Source organism: Guillardia theta (genome assembly GCF_000315625.1).
Source record: "Guillardia theta CCMP2712 unplaced genomic scaffold GUITHscaffold_46, whole genome shotgun sequence".
Classification (NCBI taxonomy): Eukaryota; class Cryptophyceae; order Pyrenomonadales; family Geminigeraceae; genus Guillardia; species Guillardia theta.
The window spans coordinates 433,540-456,037 of record NW_005434628.1 but is presented as its reverse complement, the minus strand read 5'-3'; the positions used below and the strand labels follow the sequence as shown (position 1 = coordinate 456,037).

The 22,498-nt window shown below is 52.9% G+C and overlaps 4 protein-coding genes across 4 annotated transcripts; 2 read left to right on the top strand and 2 right to left on the bottom strand.

Moving 5' to 3' along the window:
- GUITHDRAFT_110613 (hypothetical protein) lies at nt 1-645 on the top strand (the record flags this gene model as incomplete). The annotated part of the gene is made up of 2 exons (XM_005830411.1): nt 1-111; nt 448-645. 2 exons carry the CDS (start codon nt 1-3, stop codon nt 643-645), a joined length of 309 nt encoding a protein of 102 aa, XP_005830468.1.
- A 221-nt stretch (nt 646-866) lies between these two features.
- GUITHDRAFT_62130 (hypothetical protein) lies at nt 867-5,832 on the bottom strand (the record flags this gene model as incomplete). Its single annotated transcript, XM_005830410.1, has 12 exons — nt 867-923; nt 1,046-2,252; nt 2,427-3,064; nt 3,293-3,403; nt 3,566-3,743; nt 3,799-3,926; nt 4,035-4,365; nt 4,595-4,678; nt 4,966-5,033; nt 5,088-5,229; nt 5,276-5,481; nt 5,587-5,832. Coding segments are annotated over 12 exons (3,396 nt in total), but the record flags the coding sequence as incomplete, so codon positions are not given.
- Nucleotides 5,833-8,549: 2,717 nt separating this feature from the next.
- Nucleotides 8,550-9,303, top strand: GUITHDRAFT_153276 (hypothetical protein; the record flags this gene model as incomplete). Its single annotated transcript, XM_005830409.1, has 1 exon — nt 8,550-9,303. A coding segment is annotated over exon 1 (171 nt), but the record flags the coding sequence as incomplete, so codon positions are not given.
- A 5,783-nt stretch (nt 9,304-15,086) lies between these two features.
- Nucleotides 15,087-17,744, bottom strand: GUITHDRAFT_153275 (hypothetical protein). The gene is made up of 10 exons (XM_005830408.1): nt 17,653-17,744; nt 17,043-17,457; nt 16,908-16,990; nt 16,816-16,862; nt 16,508-16,562; nt 16,311-16,462; nt 16,196-16,237; nt 15,932-16,117; nt 15,374-15,789; nt 15,087-15,322 (listed from the first exon to the last, which is right to left on the bottom strand). The coding sequence occupies exons 1-9, from the start codon at nt 17,663-17,665 to the stop codon at nt 15,784-15,786; spliced, it is 999 nt and encodes a 332-aa protein (XP_005830465.1). The 5' UTR covers nt 17,666-17,744; the 3' UTR covers nt 15,087-15,322; nt 15,374-15,783.
- Nucleotides 17,745-22,498: the final 4,754 nt, after the last annotated feature.

Sequence of the window (22,498 nt, the reverse complement as noted above, 5' to 3'; positions counted from 1 at the left end):
ATGGCTATGGACTCCAACTCCTTCTCTGTCCTCCGCGACAACCAGAAGCAGTACAGGCAGACAGCCATTGTTGAGAACCCTTACGCATCCGAGAGCGAAAAGATGAAGTCGGTACGTTGCTGCTCAATCCTAGCTTTCCTCCTCCTCCTCCCCCTCTCCCTCCATCTACCTCTTCCCCTTCATCTCTCTCCCTCCCTCGCTTCCATCACTCTTCCCTTCAATGTTCTCCCTCTCTTCCCCCTCCTCTCCGTCTCCTTCTCTCTCGTCCTACACATCTCCTGTCTCTTTCCTGCTCGCTCATCTCTATTTAATACCCTTGCTTGTCTACTTACTGTATTGCTCTCCTCCTGCTCCTGCTCCTGCTCCTGCTCCTGCTCCTGCTCCTGCTCCCGCTTCTGCTTCTGCTCCTGCTCCTTCTCCTCCTCGTTGATGACGGCTGTGATGTAGCTGGAGCGCAAGGCTCGTATGGAGGAGTGCCTTCAGTCGAAGACCAAGGACGTGTGCGATGCTGAGGAGCGATTCCGCAAGATCAACGAGGGCGAGGACAACGGCGTCAGGAAGGGCAGCGATCCTCTCACTGTCGCGCTCCCTGTTGTCATCACCACCGGCCTTTCTGGGTTCCTTCTTAAGTTCCTTAACCGATAAACAACGGAATGAAGAGGAGGTGGAAGGGAAGGAGATGGAGTGAGGGAGACGGAAGGGGAGGAGGGAAGACTGAGCAAGCAGGAGAGGAGTCCTTGGGGATATGTACATTCATTCTCTCCATCCTTACAATCCTTGTGAATCTACATCTGACTTGCCTCTCTTGTCAGTATTTACATGCTTCTTTCTCACTCCGAGATCGTCTTTCTCTTCTTCGCTTCCCTACGGGCTGCCTCCTTCCCCTCCGTTCGGAAGCGCTTCTTCTTCTCGTCCTTGCGGTACTGCCACCATGTGCGTTAGTTCTGACTGACATCGCCATAAGCTCCTCTTCACTCGCTCCCTCCTCCCCTTCACTCATCTTCACTTATCCCCCCCCACTCTTCCCCAGCTCCCTGCTTCTTACCTGGTTCAGCGACTCGTTCTTCTTCTCGAGCTTCTTCGCGAGCTCTGCGCGGCTGCGAGCGTCTGCCTCCTTCCTCTTCTTGGTCTTGTCGTTGCGGATGGTGTTGATCTTGTGCATCAGCACGTGCAGTCGCTTCTCCTCGGGCTCCATCACCACCGCGCGCTTGTGCACGTAGAGCTTCTTCCTCCTCTGCTTCTCCTCCTTGGGCTTCGACGCGAACGGCAGCTCCTGCTGCAGGCCCCTGGGGATGCGGAGGGGGTTGAACACCCGCGGCTTGCGCTCGATCGGCTTGTACAATGAGTCCTTGTTAACCGGCACCGGCTCCTTCTTCGCCCTCCTGATCTCCCCCACAGTCCTCATCCTCTTCCAGCCCTCCTCTCCCCCTCCCTCGAACTTCCCCAGCGCGTTCGTCACCGGGTTGTAGAACCGAGGAGGGTGGACCTGCACCCACGTGCGGAGAAAGATGATGTCCGACATGAGCACCTTGTCCTCGAACGTGGCGCGGAAGACTCCCTCCTCCCCCTTCACAGCCTTCTTCACCTGCCCCCTGATCCCGCTGACCGTCCTGATCGACGCGCCTTCGAACTTGGCGACCTCGAGGGAGGAGGAGAACATCCTGCGCACGAAGCAGGTGTTCTTGTGAACTTTCATAGGCTCCCCCACCAGCTTCAGCTTCTTTACGATCTTGCCCTCCCCTCCGTCAATCTCCGTCACCACTCCCGTCGCTGCGATGCGGAAGCCGGCCGCCTCCTGCGACAGCGACTGGAAGCAGACGAAACCGGTGCCGGGGGCGGTGAGGGGAGCGAGCATCTGGGCGAAGCAGTGCATGTGCTCGGGAGTGTACTTGATCATCCTGCTCCTGTCCTCCCCCGCCGCCACGTGCTTGAGCGAGAACGTTGGCATCGTCTGGAACCTCCTCCACCCCAGCGAGACGATGAGGGGGTCCTGGTTCTTCAGCACCCTCCTGTACCACCTGTGCTTCTTCAGCCTCACCTGCACCATCCCCGTCCTCTCCTCCTGCGCCGTCAGCCCCCCGACCACCATCAGCCTCCTGGGGTCGAAGTGCCGGACAAACTCGCAAGGGACTCCCGTCAGCTTCACCCGCACGTATGCTCCAGGGGTGAACCCAACGTACTGCCTTCTCGTCTCTGCGTCCTCCTCCTCAAACTCTTCCAAGTTGAGCTTCTTCTGGGCATCAAGCTCCGCCCTGGCCGCCATCAAATCCTCGTTCTCCTCGATCCCATCGTACGCCGCGTCGAACTGCTTCTTCTTCTCCAGCTTCTTCTTCATCAGCTCCGCCTGCCTGTCTGCCTCCGACAAGTTCTTCCCATCCTCCTCCTCTCCTCCTTCCTCGTCCTCCAGCTTCTCCTCATCCAGGGACCCAACTGTATCCTTCCCGCCCTTCTTCTTCTTCTTCCCGCCTCCCTCCTCCTCATCCCCGCTATCCACATTCATCGGGACCTCCCCCATCCCCGTCGCAAACACCTCCCCCGTCTCAAGGTCTTCGAAGTCCCCATACGCCACCTCCCCGTCCTCCTTTCCCCCCTCCTCCTTGTAGAACGCCTCCTTCACCGTTGCCGCGTCCGTCTCGTCGTTGACGAACTTCCTCCTGATCTCCGCGATCCTCTTGGCGTCCTCCCAGCACGCGAGCTCCTCCTCATCGTGGTTGAACTTGGTCAAGTCCTCCTCGTCCTCGTCCAGTTCCTCCTCCTCTCCCTCTTCCTCCTCCTCCTCCCTCCCTCGAGCTTTCCTCCCTCCCTTGACGGGCTTGAAGAAATCTTCGTCCGATCCCTCCTCCTCCTCTCCCCCCCGAGCTTTCTCCTCCTTCTTTTCCTTTCTCTTCCCCTTCTTCCCATACACAAGCGCCTCGATATTCACCCTTGCGTTCATCAGCCAGCGCTTCCCCAACACAGCTTTCCACTTGGAGTGAGCCTCCTCCTCCTCCTCCTCCTCCTCTCCCTCCCCTTCTCCCTCATCCCCCTCTCCCTCCTCGTCCTCGGCCTGCTCGTTCCTGAGCTTCTTCGTCCCAGGCTGCGAGAAGCTGATCTCCTCGTCTCCGTACTTGTCCTCCTCCTCCTCCTCCTCCTCCTCCTCCTCCTCGTTGCTCTCGTCGGCCCAGGCGATCACCTCGGGCTGCTTCACCCCCTTCTTCCTCTTGTTGTACTCCTCCTTGCCTGCCTTCGCCTCCTCGCTGTGCCTCGCAGGCGTTTTCTTGCCCTTCCCCTTCGCTCTTTTAGCAGACGAGACCTCCTCCTCCTCGCTCATGTCCTCCTCGTCTGTTCCTTCCTCGTCGTCGTCGTCATCGTCTTCCTCCTCCTCATCCAGGAACACAGCCTTCCTTCTCATCCTCCCTTGGAACTCAACCTTCTCGTACCCTGGAAGGTCCTTCTTCTTCCGAGCACCTTTCTCCTCCTCCGTATCACTTTCTTCCGCTTCCTCATCATCATCGTCATCGTCGACTGCCATGAAACGTTCGTCAGAAACCATAAAATCTCACATCAACCGCTCACCTTCTTGCACTCTTTCTTCATCCTCCTCCTCTTCGTCCTCCTCTTCGTCTTGGTCTTCTTCGTTCTCTTCCTCTTCCTCGCCTTGCTCCTCGTCCTCATCTTCGTCCTCGTCCTCGTCCTCGTCCTCATCTTCGTCCTCCATAGCATCCTTGTCCTGTTTCACCTGTGCAAAAGTCACTCCCTGGATTCTCCTCCTCTCCTCTCCCTACCTCCTCGCTCTTCAGTCGCTCGTACTCGCTCGACGTGATCTTCTTGCTCCCCTCGAACAGCTGCAGCGTCGCCTCCCCCAGCCTCTCGTCCACCGTCTTCTCCGCGTCTTGTAGCCTCCTCACCATCTGCACTCCCTCGCTATGCTCGGCACTGTGCTGAGCCTGTGCCGACATGAGCGCCTCCCTTGCCTTCTCCTGCTGCTGCTGCTCGTCGAGATCCATCTCGTGCGAGATCCCCCCGGGGAAGAGGGAGGAGAGCTTCGAGAACACCACGTGCTTGTCCGGGATCTCAATGTAGGTAGCGTCTTTGTCGAACAGGATCCCGGACACGTCCGACATGGGAGCATAGATGCTCCGCTCCGCAGTCTTCAGCGTCCTCCTCTTCTTCTCCCCGTTCTTGGTGGGCAGGGGGCAGGGGTCCTCGAGCTGCGTCACTGCCTCCAGGCTGAAGTCGCCGACCCCGGGGACGTGGACGCGCTGGGAGGGCTTGAGGTAGGTTCCCCTGCAGTAGCCGTACAGGTACATGGTCCGGTCACAGCGCGGATCTTGCCGGACCCTCTCCGGGTCCGTCACTTCCTCGAACCTGTCCGCGATCACGTACCTGCCAGAGGAAGTGAGAAAGGAGGAGGAGGGAAGAGGAGGGAAGAGGGAGGAGGAAGAGGAAGAGGAAAGGAAAGGCATGCGGCTGTTCCCCTCATACACTAAGCGGAAAAGAAGTCGTCACGGAACATTCCGACAGCTCTAATAATATTTTGCATCATTGGGGAAGCAGTCTCGCACGTTCCCTTTCCAGGAGGAGGAGGAGGAGGAGGAGGAGGAGAAGGACGTACGGGTGATGGTTTCTCCAGATGAGAGGGCGGAACTTGGCGACAGAGATGAACCTTGCTAGGTTGTGAACTTCTGTCTTGGGGTACCTGCCACACAGACGCGTCAAAGCAGGCCACAGCTGCGCTCAACCAGCAGTCGTTCACACGGGCATCGAGCATTTGATCAGAGAAAGAAAATCAGCATCTCCACTCGCATGGAGAATCAGTCTAGAGGTGTCAGAAAAGGTTTCAAGTCTCTTCATCTCAATCGCATCGGCTCTCGTGACAGGCGGCCCCCCATCCCCCCCCATCCCCCCTCCTCACCTCCCCCCCATCCCCCCTCCTCACCTCCCCCCCATCCCCCCTCCTCACCTCCCCCAATCCCCCCTCCTCACCTCCCGCTCTTCTCCAGCCCGCTGAAGTAGAACAACTTGGCCCCGTCATGCACCTCCGTCCAGAAGCGCTGGGGAGCGAGAGAGCGTCAGAGAAAGCGCAGCAGCGCCACCCAAGTCCTTACCGACTTCATGCGCTTCTTCGTCTTCCTCAGCTTCTTGTTGTCTCTGAAGTGATCGAGGTGCGTCAGGATGCCAAGGATCTTGGGGAACCCATGAGCTTGCAGGATGTTGAGGAACTCGAAAGTCTCCATCTCAAACCCGAAGCTGCAGCAACACGTCACGAACAGCAGCACCAACGAGCAGCACGTACCTCCCGTCCACCATAAGGAGGATCAGGTCCGCTGACTTTCCAACGTCCATCATGGAGGCGAGGTCGTTGGCGCACTCGACGATGGTCAGCCTCCTATTCTTGCCGGACACTAGCGTGATGGGGCCGAGAACCTGGTTGAGGTTGTGCCTCGTGTAGTGCTTCACCAGCGATCGGATCAAAGTCGTCTTGCCAACCTTGGGAGGTCCCTGGAAACCAGGAGTCAGAGATGCGACGCTGTAAAGAGGGGAAGAAAGAGCAGGAGCAGGGGCAGGAGCAGGAGCAGGAGCAAGAGCAAGAGGTTGCAAGCCTACCACGACAGCCACCACGATAGGTGGCGGATCTTCGGCAAGGTAGGAGCGGTCGGTGAGCGGCACATGCAGCTTCCTCTCATGAATCTCGGCCTTCCTTGCTTGTTGGATGCGCGCGGTGATACCAGCAGATGATCTTCCGAAGGCCCTTGGGTTCTGACCCTTAGCTAGCGTCTTCCCTTCCCTCCTCTCTTTCTTCGCCTTCTTCTTGTTCGCCTTCGACCCGGCTTGCCGAGCTCTGTGCGATTTCTTCTTGTCAGCCGCCATTGTTCGTCCTCAGGGAGCTAGAGCACTGATTCTCCTCCTCCTAGCCCTCTCCCTCTGCTGTCGTCGTTGTCGCTCTTCCTCGCATCGCCTCCTCCCTCCTCATTCCTCCCCCATGTTGGTCGCCCGCACGTTCAGCCCCCGCACGTGCGGAGCTAACAAGAAGAGCCCCAACCCTACCCCACCCCCTTTCGCATTTACTCGAGACTGCCCTACCCCATACTGCCCAGTATTCACGTGGTCATCACCGTGGTACCGGGCCATCACCAAGCAGTCAGTACCCACCCAATGTTAGCGATCCAACCCTTTTTAACTTAACTTTGAGTAAACTTTTCACCTACCCGAGCTTCGAGTGCCGGCGCGGCGCCGCACTGCCGCACTGCCGCACTGCCGCACAGCGGCAGTTTTAGCACCGGGTCACGGGCCGGCGGCCCGGCAACAACCGCCGCCGCGGCAGTAAGAGTCACGCGGCCGCGGCGACGGGCCGGCGGCCGGCGCGGCGGCCGGGCCCGCCGGGGTGACCGTGAGTGTCGGGGGTGAACGGAGTTCAAGCCGGCGAACTTCGGCGGTACAGTCCGGGACCGTACTCACAGAGGCAGCCTGACCGCCGAGGCATACTATGATACAGTACCGTGCGCGCAGGACAATCCCCGCGCGGCAGCGGCCCCCCGCGGCCAGCCGCCGCCGGGATCATCCGATCGGATATCGCTGTCACGACGGTGGCCGCCCGGCCGAACTTCCTGAAGGAACTTCGGAATGCGGCGCTGTTCCGATGACACGGACCGGGCGGGTACCGTACGGCCCGGTACCGCCGGGCATTGCCGCCGCGTGGGGCCGCCCGGCCTGCGGCTCGGAACTTGACTCTCACCGTTCAACGGTTGACTCACCGGAGTACGCCGGTAGCCTTGAAGCCTCCGAGCCTCAGCCTGGTCCCGGAGAGTCCGGCTCCGACTCGCCCGGCCGGGCGGCCGGGTCGGACCTTGAGTTTTCACAGCGGCCGCCCGCCTGTCACTGCGGTTCAATTAACTCAGCGGGGCTATCTGATCGGACTGGCCGCATGGCTGGCATGCTGATCCCGGCCGCTTTAATCAGCAGTGCCGACGCCGGTGACCGTCTCACTGAGCCTCCGCCGGGCGGCGGCGGCCGGGCGGCGGCGGCCGGGCGGAGCCCGAGCCTGGCAGTCCGGTCGGAGGCTGAGTGCCGCGCCGCGCCGCGCCAGCCCGGCGCTGACTCAGTGACTCGGCCTTGGAACCGTCACGGTGCCTGCTTGCCAGCGCCGGGGCGGCCCCGGGTACTACGGTAGCCTGAGTCACTGTCACTGGCCCAGTGTCAGACACAACTTGACTTGAACAGTCGGAGGTCAACATAACTTAACATAACATGGCATGCCAGGCTTCAGTCGGAACTTGGAACACGAGTCAGTGCGCCCGAAATGATTCAGGGCCACAAAAAACATTTCACTGTGGAACAACTTGAAAATTGAGGAGGTGTAAGAACTCGCCGCCGATAAGTTCTTGGAGACGGCGAGAAGTTCAGGGTATTGCGTCTCATCGGTAGACGAAGCTCAGCGACTCACTGAGTCAGATGGAAGTGGGCTTTGACATAGGTCTGGAATTAAGGAATCGACGAGCCTGAGGGTCTGGCAGTGAAAAGGGGGTGAGGAGGACACGTGTCCAGGGCGCTGTGCATTGTACTTGCCGTCACTGGACTCCCGTCACGGTTGCAAGGGACTGAAGCCGGGAGGTGACCGCTGTGAATAAAGGAAGTGTTGGTGGCCCGGGTGTTGTGTGGTTCTTCTGAGAGTTCTATCATCATCAGTGAAGGTGTTAGAGACTGCACAGCTGTGTATCGTTGAGGTGAATAAGGTTGGGGTAAGGATCTCAGGTGTACTGAGAGATAGTGTTTGGTGGATCTTGGGTTAAATAGAGTCTGGCCAGTGAGCAGTGGAGGTTGATTCGACTCGTAGCCGGGGGTGTTCGGCCTGAAACTGAAGTCTTTGTGTGTCACGCTCCTCCAAGTTTCAAGTTGTTCCATATAGTTTGGAGCAAGTCCAACCTACATGGAACAACTTGAAAATTGAGGAGGTGTTCGGCCTGAAATCATTGTGTGTCACGCTCCTGCGGCCTGAAATCATTGTGTGTCACGCTCCTCCAAGTTTCAAGTTGTTCCATATAGTTTGGAGCAAGTCCAACCTACATGGAACAACTTGAAAATTGAGGAGGTGTTCGGCCTGAAATCATTGTGTGTCACGCTCCTGCGGCCTGAAATCATTGTGTGTCACGCTCCTCCAAGTTTCAAGTTGTTCCATATAGTTTGGAGCAAGTCCAACCTACATGGAACAACTTGAAAATTGAGGAGGTGTTCGGCCTGAAATCATTGTGTGTCACGCTCCTGCGGCCTGAAATCATTGTGTGTCACGCTCCTCCAAGTTTCAAGTTGTTCCATATAGTTTGGAGCAAGTCCAACCTACATGGAACAACTTGAAAATTGAGGAGGTGTTCGGCCTGAAATCATTGTGTGTCACGCTCCTGCGGCCTGAAATCATTGTGTGTCACGCTCCTCCAAGTTTCAAGTTGTTCCATATAGTTTGGAGCAAGTCCAACCTACATGGAACAACTTGAAAATTGAGGAGGTGTTCGGCCTGAAATCATTGTGTGTCACGCTCCTGCGGCCTGAAATCTTTGTGTGTCACGCTCCCATGCCATCGCAAGTCAGCTTTGATGGCCATTATGGCCTTCACAGGCGTGGCTGGCCCTCCGAAGCTCAATCATGATGCATCGCCAATACGATATCAAATATCAAAATAAAAAATATCAATGTTGAAAGTTTCCCGCCACTGTGAACTCTGCGAAGCCGTACAGATATGAGGATGTGCAGCGTTTGACAGAGCAAGACAAGTCAGGTGAGCATTATCTCTTTTTTTCATCGAAATTATCACGGGAAGAGATCCAAATGACGTGTTCTTGATGCAGGTTGGAATGATTTGCAGCCTTTGGCAACTTGTATGAGATTGATGAACGGGTGAAGACTTTGGCAAGTGCCCAACCAATATTACAAACCGGTATCCAGGAGTACGTAGACGTACCAGTAAGCCGCCCAGCATACAAAACTCTCGAGACAATGGCTGCATACGAAGGGGTTTTCGACACATCGCAGAACTGTCCCGATGTGAAAAGGTTGTGACATGAAATGGGCACAAACAAAGATAAGTTCAGGACTCGGGAGTCGATCAGGTCTAGGCAAAATATTGACATGGTCATCTCACTGCATGGAAGAACATGCAAAACTGAAGGAAAAGCTCAACGGAAAGTTCTAAATGAACAGATACAGCGCATTTTAGCAGTCACGGTCGGAGCAGCTCGATGCTTGAAACAAAGATGATCCTCAGTACAATCGAATGATGACAAGTAAGTCCCGTGGTTCGTGAAGGATTCTTCATCCAATTCTTAAGGATGTGTTGGAACGATGAAACATTTTGCAAATCACCAATTTCATCACACTGACTGATGCATCATGTAAATATTACTGGTGTGAACTTGCATCAGATTCTGTTCATCGGATGAGCCGCTACCAAGCAGTTGATGTCACAGCAAACAAGAGAGCCGTTTTGAAGATGTTGATATTCCTGACCGTAGAGCATTCAAGATGTGGCCACATGTCACATGCTTCTTGGTTAACGCAGATACACCCTCGCCAGGCAAAAGATGGAACGTCTTCAGGATTACAGGGAGGTCGGTTGTGCTTGTACCCTGATTGTAACTCTTCTAATAAAGATATGATAACCTGAATGTGCAATTCTGTTTGTTGATTCACAGTGTTTGCGACTCGATTGCAATCATCGAGTGCTTGCTCTGTTGAACAAGGCACTCCTCTGTAGAGCCATGCGACAAGAACACTACAGTTGCACGGTAGCATTGCGACACCAAGACAGGATTGATCCGATGAACGTCTCATTTATTGATACGCAAAGGCATCATCTGCACATTGCTTCATTTCTGACTAGGTTTCTGTGCAATCGAAATCCTTGTGAAAAAATATCATGACAGAGGAAAAAATTGAAGCGAAACGGAAAAATCATCGAAATATGATCATAGATATAGTGATTCATGATCAACAACGGTTCTCTACAGTCATCTATGCGGGCAGGAACAGTCATCTTCTGTGCAAACGTCTCTTCATGTATCGTTGAACGGTTGAGTGCATGTAAGACTTGCCTCCATAGAAAGGTGAAGTGCATGAATCCTGACTGTAAGACTAGAAGAATTGAAAGCAAGTGATGACATGAGAACACATATCTAGACAGAAAAGTCGCTCAAGGTACAGCTGGATACAAATTTCTCACAAATCACAGTCATGCATTTGAGCGCAACGTGCAACCTACGGCAATTTGAATAAAGGGTCAATCAGAGTTGATTCTGTTCAATGGTGTATCGATTATCAATTCCTTACCTGATCATAAAAATTTCATCTTGTCTTCGAAGAATATTTGCAAGTACACCCGCGGATTGTTTGAACCTAGGGTGCATATTCCATTGCAGGATGGATGATTCAAACCTTGGCCCAACCTGTAGAGTTGAGAAAGAAGCTCGATCATCTCTTACAGGTATGATATGAGATCTTCATCTCATTTCTATCTCAGTTGGGTTGGATTCGAAGTCTCTCAATATCAAAGTTCATCCTGGTGAGTCAGGAAGGCACCATTTCATCGCTTCTTGCTCGTCCAGGGAGAGGGGGCTTGGGGAATGAGAAATGGGTGTTACCCCCACCCCCTAATGTAGACTTTCAAACTCTTTCAAAGGTGGGTAGTTGAGGGTGCTCCATACCCACCCCACCACCCAAAATGACTCAAACGGAGGGGTTCTCGGATCCGAAGGAGTCCCGCCTCCATCACCCCCTCTCATTTGAATTCAAGATGGTTCAGGCCGACCCCACATACAGGCTTGCAGTTTTCTTATGTATGCCCATATGATTTGATCGGACAGGCCCCAGGTTCAAGGGATGAAGCAATTCACCAGCATGCTTGAAGATTTTTCATGGGAGTGGGGTTATACTTGTACCGGATGTGTACAATACATAGGGGAGAACCCCGAATGGTACCAAAAGAGTACCAAAGTCACATGGTTCGGACTGTACTAACTGGTACCAAGAAATTGTACTCAAGAAGACCCTACCCCTGAAAAAGTTCTGCTTGGCTCTTCGTGATTTGAATTCGGAACACGGTCGGAAGACCCACCCCGCCCCCACATGAGGCGTGGTATGCGTGGATTTGAATCTACCACCCTCACCGCGAAACGTTTTAGAGCTCCAAGGTCAATTGAGAAAGGCAACGCTGTGGAGACGCCGGCCGTCCCCGCGCGCATACCGCAGTACCGGGACTCGTTTGCAAGTCACAGAGTCGGCCCGGGCGCCCGGCCGATCACTCGGAGACGTCTTGCGCAGTGCGATGGTCGGCGAGCCTCCGAGAGACTCGGACCATCCAGCGCGTACTCCGCCGCCGCCGCGGCGGTCACGCCCGGTGACGGCGGGCCGGCGGGCTGTGGTCTGACAGTACGGTAGTACGGCGTGACAGTGACCAGCCGTACGGTCCGACCCGGACCGTCCGACTGATCGGTGCCTCCGGGGGGAGACCAGGGGTGGGTACAGAGGAGCGCGGTAGAAAGGAGGGGTATAGAATGTCTCTCACTGGGGTAGGGTCCTCCGTTTTCCTCAATAAAGGCTAAAAAAAATGATATATTTAGACTTTCATTGACTATAGACCTATTGCTGGAGCTCAACACCTTGTGGAGGGTATTTCATCATGAATTGCCGTACAGGTGTCAATTATTAAATGAGAACATATTTGAAAATGCCCTACCTGACAGCTTGTTCACTGCAAAATGAGAAATATTGACTATATCACATACAACCACAAATCTTTTTGACTATATTACCTGATAGAAGGCAGAGGAAGTCGCGTTCGTCGGATAACCGCTTAATATCTTTGTTTTAATTTATAGTACCATAAATATGCACATGGTACATAAATACTCAGAAAATTCATCTATATATATTATAAAATCCATACAAATATACAGACTGCTTGTACGGAAATTTGGTACCAGCAATTGTTACCTGAAAATATTTTCACAGACAGGGGTGATACGTTTTCCAGTGCTTTCATCGAGCCCACATTTACCCCTTGAATTTTCAGTAGATTGTTTACAGGTATAACACCTTTTAAGAAACTTAGTAGCAAATCATAACTTAACTTAACTAAAATTCAATGGATTTTGTTCTCAGATTACCACCCACCTCTCCCATCAAGAGCCCCTTGACGGAATCCTGACGCCTGGAGTGAATAGGAGTCCTAGAACCGCCTAGAATCTCTCCTATGTGACCTAGGACACCCTGCGGGGGGTAGCTTGAGCCTCCTCCTCCTCCGCCGCCTCCGCTGCAGCGATGCGCCGCTGCTGCGCTCAGAGCGGGGGCAGGATGGCATACTGTTCTCTGTGATCGTCATGTCTTCGACCCCTCCATCCGACTATCTCTTCTTAGCGTTCAGCCCCGTTGATTTCATGTCGAGGAGTCGTCGTTTTGTCGTCTGTCAACATTTGTTTTAAGATCGCAGCGCTTTGTTGTGAAGCATTCTGAAAGCAGATCTTGTGTTATGAGTTTCTAATCTGTTGATTTTTTTGAAAATCAGCTATGGCCATTCGTATTGTACTCCTGATTGTGTGGATGCTTGTCTTTTTGTAGCAATGAGGGTCATGATGCTGTGCGTGATACCTGATTCGAAGCTGAACACGTTTGCAGTGTTTTGTTTTTCTGCCGATTGTTTACATGCCTCAATATCATTTTGACTATGACCAACTACGATTTGAAATGAAATAACAAGAGAACCACTCTTTTGTGATTACTCCCTGCCTTGTGTTCGTCTGACTTGATTTGCTTACAGCACGACCGTTCGGGCCAACATTATTCTTTCACATGCAGCCGGTGGATGGGAAATTCAAAGCCCTTTCTGACCAGCAAGCATATTCGCCCCACCTCAAGAGCCATCCAGGTTTGATCTCTGAGTCAAACACACATTGTGCACCAGGGTACCTCCGAAGTGGACCCGAGCTTGAAGAGCAGCTCTTGAAGCCGATAGCGGAAAACAAGCATCCCAACACTGTAAATACTACATCCCAACCTTCAGCCCAGCACTGGCTGCCTGCTCAACGTGCACAGCCACCCAACATGCAGCAAGCCTACTCTCAGATGATGAACGTTAACTCAAACTTGCATGGTAACGCCGCCGCCCCAACTAATCGACAACAGCGCCCGATTGGATCCCCACAGGATTTTCAGAGCAGAAATAGTCTATCGCCTGAGAGCTCAAACGAGTTGCAAGGGCAAGGTATGCATGTCAGAAGCGAGTTCTCCGAAGGGCATTCTCCACAACAATACCAACAGGGATTCCCTCCAAGGCTGATCTCAAACCCTCCGATGAATGCAATGCAGCCCCTCCCGATGCCTTTCACCAAGAGCGAAATTCAGCAAAGATTTGCACAGCTACATCAGAACTCTCAAGCTCCCAACTCTCAGTCCCCCTCCCTAGTGCATTTCAACTCCCCGCAGTTCGTTCAGAACCAGGATGACTTAGCTGACCTTCTTGCCTCGAGCCACATTGACCCCAACGCTTCACCGAACAGGAACCGATCGAATCAGGGGAGTGCTTCAAACTCACCAGTCAAAACATCGCCAATGCAGCAGCAAATGAATGTTTCGCGTGCGTCACGCCAATTGCAGATGTACGGTGATATGGACAGACCCCAGCAGCAGATGCAAATGCCGCAGCCGGGCATGCAGATGCACCAGCAGCAGATGCAGAACATGCAGATGCAGAACATGCAGATGCAGAACATGCAGATGCAGAACAAGAACAATCTTCAACAACAAATGCACATGTTGCAACCAATGCCGATGCAACAAGGACCCAATATCATGCATGACCAGAATCCTCAGATCATGAAAGGAAATGTACCCAACTTCCAGGGTCTGAACCCCATGGTTCGTATGCACATGTGATTTCTCAATCGTGTTTCTCATCTTGTCATCCAGGGCCCCCAGAACATGTTTGGAGGTGTGAATAGAGCTGGAAGCCCGTTGAACAACCCCATGTTCGGCATGCCAGGCAATGCATCCCCGAGCATGCAGCAGATAGCGCCTTTCAACAGTGCTATGGCGGGAGCCATGGCGCCCCCGGGCAATGTTGCTCAGCAGAGTCAGCTGCAGGGATTAGAGCGGCACTTTAACGAGCCTCCTGGTGTGAATATGAACATGATGGGCCCCGGGTTCCATGGAGGTCAGACCAGCCCAGTGCAGAATGACGCACAATGGCAAGGAGGCTCGATGATGAACATGCAACCCAAGGGATATAAGACGGTATGTCTCCAAACACCTGTGCTAGTACTATCGTCTTTCTCCACACCTCCTCTAATTTACCTCTCGAGTCTGAATGTCTCGCAGGTGATATGTAAATTTTGGGAAAACAACATGTGCACCAAAGGAGCATCCTGCACATTCGCTCATGGGGCTGAAGACCTCAAACGCTTAGCAGGTTCAGGACCCGCTTATAGACGTATTTTTCCTTCACCTCTCTTGATGTGCAGCGATGAGCATTCACTAACTGGGGCCTTTGCAGCTCCAATCGCTCCTCCTGGGCTCCTCTCTCCAGTCAAGATGGATCGTTATAAGACCAAACTCTGTCTCTTCCACTTGCAGAGTCGCTGTTGTAAAGGACCGCACTGCCCTTATGCACATGGCGTCGAGGAATTGCGCGCTCCGATGCCGCCTGCTGTTTTATCGGCGTTTCAGCGTTTTGGCTCTGGGAATGGTGCGATTATGGGTGTTGATTTCACTCGTCTGAATCTTTAGCAGGAGTAGATCTTGCAGCGCTCTTGGGTGCTGCAAAGGGGATGCCGTCGCCGATGGGTAGCGACGAACAGTATTTACGAGCCTATCTAGATGAAGTACAGTTGCAGCAATTCCAGCAGCAATACCTACAGCAGGTTTGGACTTCTGTGCATGCACGATTGCTCAATGACGGCTGCTCCTTGCAGCCATTTCCAGTGCAGTCGCCAGGAATGCAAGGAGGGCAGGTGGTTGGAGGGTCCGGTCAAGGACCCAACTTTGGGAACAGAAGTTCTCCAATGCAAGGGCTGATGAACCTCGCGGCTTCACAACCTGTTCATGGCGAGCAGTACGGGAGTCCGTTCGGCCACATGGGATCGACCGCTGGTCATGATGGTCTTGATGGTGGTACCGAGTTCACTCCCCTGGACGACGAGATCGCAGATGCTGGATACAACCATCCGAGCGAAGATGCTGCTACCTTCAGCATGAACATGAACAGTCTGCAGCAGCAAGCAAGAATGATGCCCGTGGGAAGAAACAAAATGTCTCCCAGCAAGGATACTGACCAAGGAGGCATGCTTCGCGGCATCGGCCATGGGTGAGTGTGTTTTCTGTGCATGGTGGATTGGAGCTGATCCATCCACGACAGAGGTCAGTCCTTCCAGGGGTCGGGCAGCCTGAGCCCGTGGTCCATGAGCCAGGCCTGGTCAGCCGTGGACTCGGAGCCGAACTGAGGTACCTCAGGCTCGCAGGAGCATCGCCAGTTGGCCATACAATTCTTGCAGAGGTTATCGATCTGTGGCAGCAAGGATGAACAGGACAAGTCGAACAGAGTCATCCTGCTCCTCTAAATCAAGTGTCAATCAAGTGTTATTGTATTCTTTCATTCCAAGAGTTACTGAGATCAAATGAATTTACAAACCCTCGAGCTCTCGCCTGGTGCCCTGGGGCAGACTAAAGAACGAGAAGGAAGCGGACCAGGCAGACCGGCATGCCCTCTACTACTTTGATGCTGCCCCCTGCCTGCCCGCTGTGCTGATCATTCAGATAGTTGAGGGTTCAAAGCTGCCAGTTCAGTTAGCTGCTGAGGTTGGAGGAGACTCAGAAAGACAGGCAGACAGGAGGCACGACGGCCGTCACAAGAAGAGGCGAGGAGAGAAAGGAGAGAGGATGGAGACGGACAGGGAGGGCACTACATGCTGCTCACCTGGTCGTAGCCCTCTCGGTCGAGTATCCCCGTGGTCCTGCGCTGCCCCGCTGACTTGCGCTGCTCGCCCGCTCCTCTCCCACCCATCCTCTCAGCTATGAGGTCATAGCCCAGGCCGACCTTGTCCGAGAGCCAACCGACAGCCCGTCGGGCCCACGGGAGATAATCCCCGATGATCTCCAAGACCTGAATGAGACTGCGTGAGCATGTGGAAGAGAAAAGAAGCGAAGTAGAAGGAGTTAGAGAGGAAGAAGTGGGGTAGACCTTGGCTGATACGGCAAGAATGACAGCTCCAAGCCATCGGATCTGCACAAGCGAAAGGTGAGCGAAAGGTGAGAGAAGGGAAGCAACAAAAGCAGCGGATGATTGGGAAACGAACCTGTTGGATGTTGGGAATGGCGTCGTAGTCGGGGATGGCCCCGCGGTAGCGCACATTGATGCAGAAGCCCACGGCGAGGTAGAGGATGACGACGACGATGAGGAGGAGGAGGAAGTGAAGGAGAGTGATCTGACGGATCGGGCACGCCAGCTCTGATGGAGGATAAGGAGGAGAAACATCAGAAATACGGTGCATGCCTGTTTCCCACGTCACCACAAACTCGCAGTCTCCAAAGATGGCCACAGGTCCTCCCTGCATGACACGTCATCAGGGCGAGGCAGCGGAGAGGTGAGGAGAAGAGAGAAGAGAGCAGGAATACGAGCAGAAAGCAAAGAAGACTGATGATGATGATGATGATGATGATGATGATGATGGTCATGGTGATGATAATGATGATAATGATGATGATGGTGATGATGATGGCGGTGGTGGTGGTCGTGGTGGTGGTCGTGGTGATGATGATGATGTGCAGGAGGAAGTGAGAGAGGAGGAAACACGCTCCCACCTTGGCCGCCTTCCTGTTGCACTCAAAGTGAAACTCCGTGGATCTTTCTGCGACTTCACCGTCAGTTTCATCCCTTCTCTTCTCCCTCTGACCTCTGTTCCTTCCGCATCGGCTCCCTCCCGTGTACAGCAGCCTCAGCCCAACCTCAGGGTGCCGCTGGTCGAGGAGGCTCCACCTGAATCCCATCAGCTCGAGGAAGCAGGAGCAGAGGAGTTTGCGGGTTTTACCTGCCTGTCCTGAGCTGGCCCATGTAGTAGCAGACGCCATCCCCCACCTGGTACCCGATTGCGTTCTGGACGTTCTGGCGCCCGAAGAGGTCGTTGCACTGGGACGGCTTGCGCATGGCGTTGTTGCAGACGTTGAAGTAGAAGTCCGAGTCCTGTCTTCTCAGGTGGTAGTCCAGGCAGCTGGACGCGTCGGAGGAGCTGCACGTGGACCTCGTCTTCGATAACTTGGACAGGTCAAACTCGGTCTTGTCCCGGTGGACGTAGGCGCAGGGGTGCGAGGTGAGGGCCGTCATCAGCTCCTCGAACTTGAACGTGATCTTCCTGTAGATCTGCCATCCTATCAGGGGGACGGCGACGACAAGGAGGAGGAGAATGATCAGCTCCGGCCGGAACCCTGACCTCTTTGTGTTCAAGGCTGCAGGAAACTGTCACTCGATCGGGGAGAGCGGAGGGAGGCAGGGAAGGGTCGTGGAGAGACAAGCAGTGCTGAGGAGAGACTTGGAGAGAGAGAGAGAGAGAGAGGGCAGCAGAAGCAGGTGGAGAGAAAGGAAGGAAAGAAGGAAAGGAACAAACAAAGGAGGGAAGAGAGGGGAGGTGGGAAGGTACTCACTCTTGGGGCCCATGATAGATTTTCACTTCACCACCTGCTTGGCGCTTCCGGTGCGGACTAGAACGACATGGATAGCTGCTCGAGGAGAGACTGTTTGAGAGAATGAAGTCAGCCAGTCTCTCCTTCAGTCTCTCCTCCTTCATATCCCTCTCATGCCTCAACATATCACTGAAACCCATCACTGCCCCATCTGATCCCTCCTCCCTCCTTCCTCTCCCTCGTCCCTCGTCCCTGTTCTTTGTCCCTCATCCTCCCCTGCATCTTCTGCCCGGAAGAGCCGCGAACCCTCTGATAGACAACGTGCTGGTCTTCCTCCTTCCGATGATCCACCTGCAACTTGCCTCCATTTCCATCACCCACTCCCTTTCAGACGCTTGAGAAGTCTCAAGGCGATCTGTTAGCTCTACGTTCACTCCTTCTCTTTCTCCTCTCTCCCTCTTCTTATCAACAACTTTCACTCCTTCTCGCTGCTCTCCTCCTTCATCTTCATCTCTCTCTCTCTTCTCTTGTCCTTCCTCTTCTCTTCCCTATCCCTTCCCTTCATTTTCAAACATCCTGCATCTTACTTCCGCCCCTCTCCGCCATGGCACGTCACAATACGTTACATTACAGTTACAACTCAGGCCCGGCCGCCCGGCGGCGGCCGAGGGATCGGACTCCGGGGCCGCCGGACGGTGGTGACTCAGTGGCGGCCCGGCCGGCAGCCGGTGAGTATCACCGAGTCATAGGGTCCCGCCGCGCCGCCCTAAACGGAGTTGGTCAGCGCCAGCCTGGCAGTCATCTTTACTCAAAGGTAAGGCAACGGTTAAAAAGCAGTACGAGGACAATCAGGCCCTCGGAGAGACGGAGGCCCGGCCCGGCTTGACCCGGCAGTCACGGTCGTGAAGTACTGTGCTACCCGACGGTGACCGTACCGTACCGTGTAGTACCGGCGGCGCCGCACTGCACAGTCACGACGGTTCGGCAGGACCGGGCCCCGCCGGCTGGGGGCGCTGGGCCGCCGCACTGGCTCGCCGGGGCCCGGGGGCGGCGGGCCCGGGCGCCGCTTCAATGAACTCAGTTGGCCCGGCGGACCGCCGAGTCCGAGAGCACCGCGGCCCGGCAGCCCCGGCAGGCCCCGGCCCGCCGGACCGTGTCGGACCGTTCCGTCACCCGATGATCTGTGGACTGAGGCGACCGAGTGTTTTACCGGCGGTGATTCTGCCCCGGCCCGGGCCGAGCCTGAGTCCGGCGGACTCTCGGACCGGCGGGCCGCGCCACTGCCGCAGTGTGCCGGGACTCAGCGCGGCCGGGCCGCCGACTGCGCACGGTCCGACTCATGATCGGACGCCGGGCCGGGGCCGCAAGCCACTCAGTCCGATCACCCGGCATCAGCCGGCGGACTCGGATGCCGGGGCCGCGCCGGCCCGGTGGCGCCGCCGCCGGTACGGTCCGATCCAGTCGGTCACACAAGTTGCCAGTGATGGATTGTATGCAGTAGCGAAGTTAGAGCAGGTAGGTAATTGACTTCTGAGATAAGAGTATTTATAAGCAGAGCAAGGATAGGAAGATAACAGAGACTGAAAGGATAGGAGAAAGAAAAAGATTAAGAGAGGGTGAGAAAGGAAGAGAGAAGAGAGAGAGAATGAGGAGAAAAGAAAGAGGGAGAAGAGAAGGAAAAAGAGAGAGAGAGAGAGAGAGAAGGAGACAGGACCCCATGCTTATATACAGATAACCAGGGGTATTGTCCGCCCCGAGGATGCTTCCTCTGGTCATTCCATCGAATAGTCGGAATGGAGTACCGTACCGTTCCAGAACAGTTACAATTTCTGAGTTTTTGGGCTCGGCAAGTCTGGGCTCTATATAAGATCCATGTGATCCGTCGCCCCCCTGAGACCAGACATGGTAGAGTCCCTAGTCAGGTGAGTCTGTAGGTTTTAGTTCTGAGATTGGATCAAGGGATGGATGTTGGAAAGACTCAAATTGGCCCAATACCTGCTTAGTCAGATTCATGTGTTGATAGCGTCCAAGTGATTTTGTCATGAGGTCAGCCAACATCTTCGAGGTCTGTACATATTGTACGTTAACGGTATTCTCTTCCACAAGTTGTCTTAGGAAAAACCTCTTGATGTCAATATGTTTAGCCAAACTCTTTTTTCCTGGATTCTTTGCAATGCAGATTGCAGCCTGATTGTCAATGTACAATGGAGTTGGATTGATACACTCTAGACCCAGGTCCTCTAATATTTGTCGTATGTAGATGATTTCTACTCCAGCCTTTGCGCCTGCACAATACTCTGATTCGGCTGTACTAAGGGTGACAAGTTTGAGTTTCTTAGCCTTCCAGACTATCGGGGCACCATTGTATTGCAGAAGTAAGCCAATGGTTGAGCGACGATCTGAGGAGTCTCCTCCAAAATCGCTATCGCTGTATGCAATTAATCCAGGACATGGTGAGTGTAGACTTCCGGCCCGTTTGAAAATTATTCCCATATTTTTTGTCTGATTTAGGTAATGAAGAACTCTCATAGCTTCCTTCCAATTTGTTACGGTAGGTGCTCTCAGATGTTGTGAGAGTCTTGAGATTGTGTAGGCCAAGTCAGGTCTTGTAAACACCGAGAGGTAATTGAGTTTGCCTATCAGTTGTTGATATCTCGTCTGGTCTCCTTTGTGAAGATAATCTCCATCATCACTAAGTTTTTGTTTGGTTGTAGTTCCAGGAGTCCAGGCTTTCATTTTCTCATCTATCTCGAATTCTGTCAATATTTCGTTGATGAATTTTTCTTGAGAAAGTGTGATGCTTCCTGTTTCAAGATCTCGTTTGATCTCTACCCCTAAAAAGTATTCCACTTCTCCCTTATCGGTGATTGGGAACCTGTTATTCAATTCTGTCTTGAATTCATTGATAGGTTCCAAGGTGTCTCCAAACAGTAACACATCGTCCACCCAGACAAGTACGATTAGAACACCCCCATCTGGTTTTCTGCGAATGTATACAGATTTTTCAAATCCGACGTCACGAAATCCTAATTGTAACAAGTATTTTCGCAAGGTTACACTCCACAAGTTAGGGGCTTGTTTGGTACCATATAGTGCTCGCTGCAGTTTCCAGAATACTCTGTCGTCCTCTGGTAGGTCTATTGGGGCACTTCCTGTGAGCCATGCACGTAAGTACTTCAATAAGTCCTTGGGAGGTCTGGTATAAATTTCCTTGTCTATGTTTGCATTTAGGAAGGCAGTTTTTACGTCGACATGGTGAATGTGATAGGTGTATTCTACAGCCAATGCAAATAGCAATCGAATAGTGCTCAGGTCTACAAATGGTGCAAATGTCTCTTCATAGTCAATACCCTTCACTTGACGATATCCCAACGCTACTATACGAGCCTTGAATTTGTCTAGGGTTCCATCTGAATTTGTTTTTACCTTGAAAACTGGTTTGCAAGGAATAGTTTTTGTTCCTGGAGGTACCTGTGACTCAGTAGTATACACCAATTTTTGTTCAAGGCTAGTCATTTCATCTTGGAGTGCTCTCATCCATTTGTCTCTATGTTCGCTTTCATATGCTTCCTTTATGCTTTTGGGTTCCTTGATCTGCTGCCAGTAAGTGAGAGTTGATGAGGTGAAGTAGGCAGTAGATGTGGGGTTCACTGATTCTCCTGGACTTGTACGCCCTTGCTGTACAGAGAGTATGTCATCTAGATACTGAGGAACGTTAAATTGAAGGTCCAACACTTTCTGTAGGGAGAACTCAGAATTGTCAGTTTTCAGTGGAATTATCTTTCCAATGTCATCTGGTACAGGACAGTCCACTACTTTGGTGAGAAGGTAGGTCTGCTTATTCCTTTGTTCCCTTCTGTAGCTCATGACTGTCCATGTTCCAGGTGTCTCATCCGGATAGAAGTATGATGGTAATTCGAGTTGAACCTTATTTCTGACAAGTGCATTGACCAGTTGTTTTCTGCTCAGAGTTTTCAAACTATGTCGTTGTTTGATCAGTGGTTCTGTATCTTTTGCTTTATCCACATTGCCGGGAACAGATTTCGGAGATTCGTGATTCATCAGATCTGTACAGCAATCAGTACTGCCAGATTGTTGCTCACAGCTCATGACTTGGTGGTGTTCTGATAGATCAGAGCTGGAGTAGTCAGGGTACTCAAGTTCATTGTCGGTAAGTAGTGTACTTATGTCCTTGAGATCTGTCAACCTTCGTGAGCTCTTTGGCCTGCAAGGGAATAAGCTTTCATCAAACGCCACAGACGTGGAGATGAAGAATCGTTTTGACTTTGGTCCATACACGAGATAACCCTTTGTATTAAACAGTGGATCAGCATCTCCGAGATAGATTCCTTCAACAGTGCTTCCAACCAGTGACCCTTTATTATTTCTCCTGTGAACACAAGCATAGCATCCGAACACCGGAAGCTTGTTGAGTGATGGGTAATATCCGTACAGTAATTGAAACGGAGTCTGATAGTTTAGTAACCGATGAGGAATGAGATTTGCAACACGTGCGGCGTGTACCGCTGCAAACCCCCAGAGGCTCTGGGGTAAATTGGATGTGTCCATAAATGCTCGAGTGATCTCTTTGATTCTCTTGACCGAAGATTCTGCAATACCATTCTGACTTGGAGTGTAAGGACAAGAGTATTCAGGTCTGATTCCAGCATTTTGCAGAATGGTGACGAGTTTCTGATTTTTAAATTCGCTGCCACAGTCGGTTTGTAGGATCAGTATTTTTACGTTAGTGCCAAATTCTGCAAGCAGGTCTCGAAAGAAGCTTTGAAGGAGTTCAGGTACATCATCCTTTTTGGGAACTAGTAGAACCCATCGGAATCGTGTCGCCTGGTCAGTGATTACGAGAAAG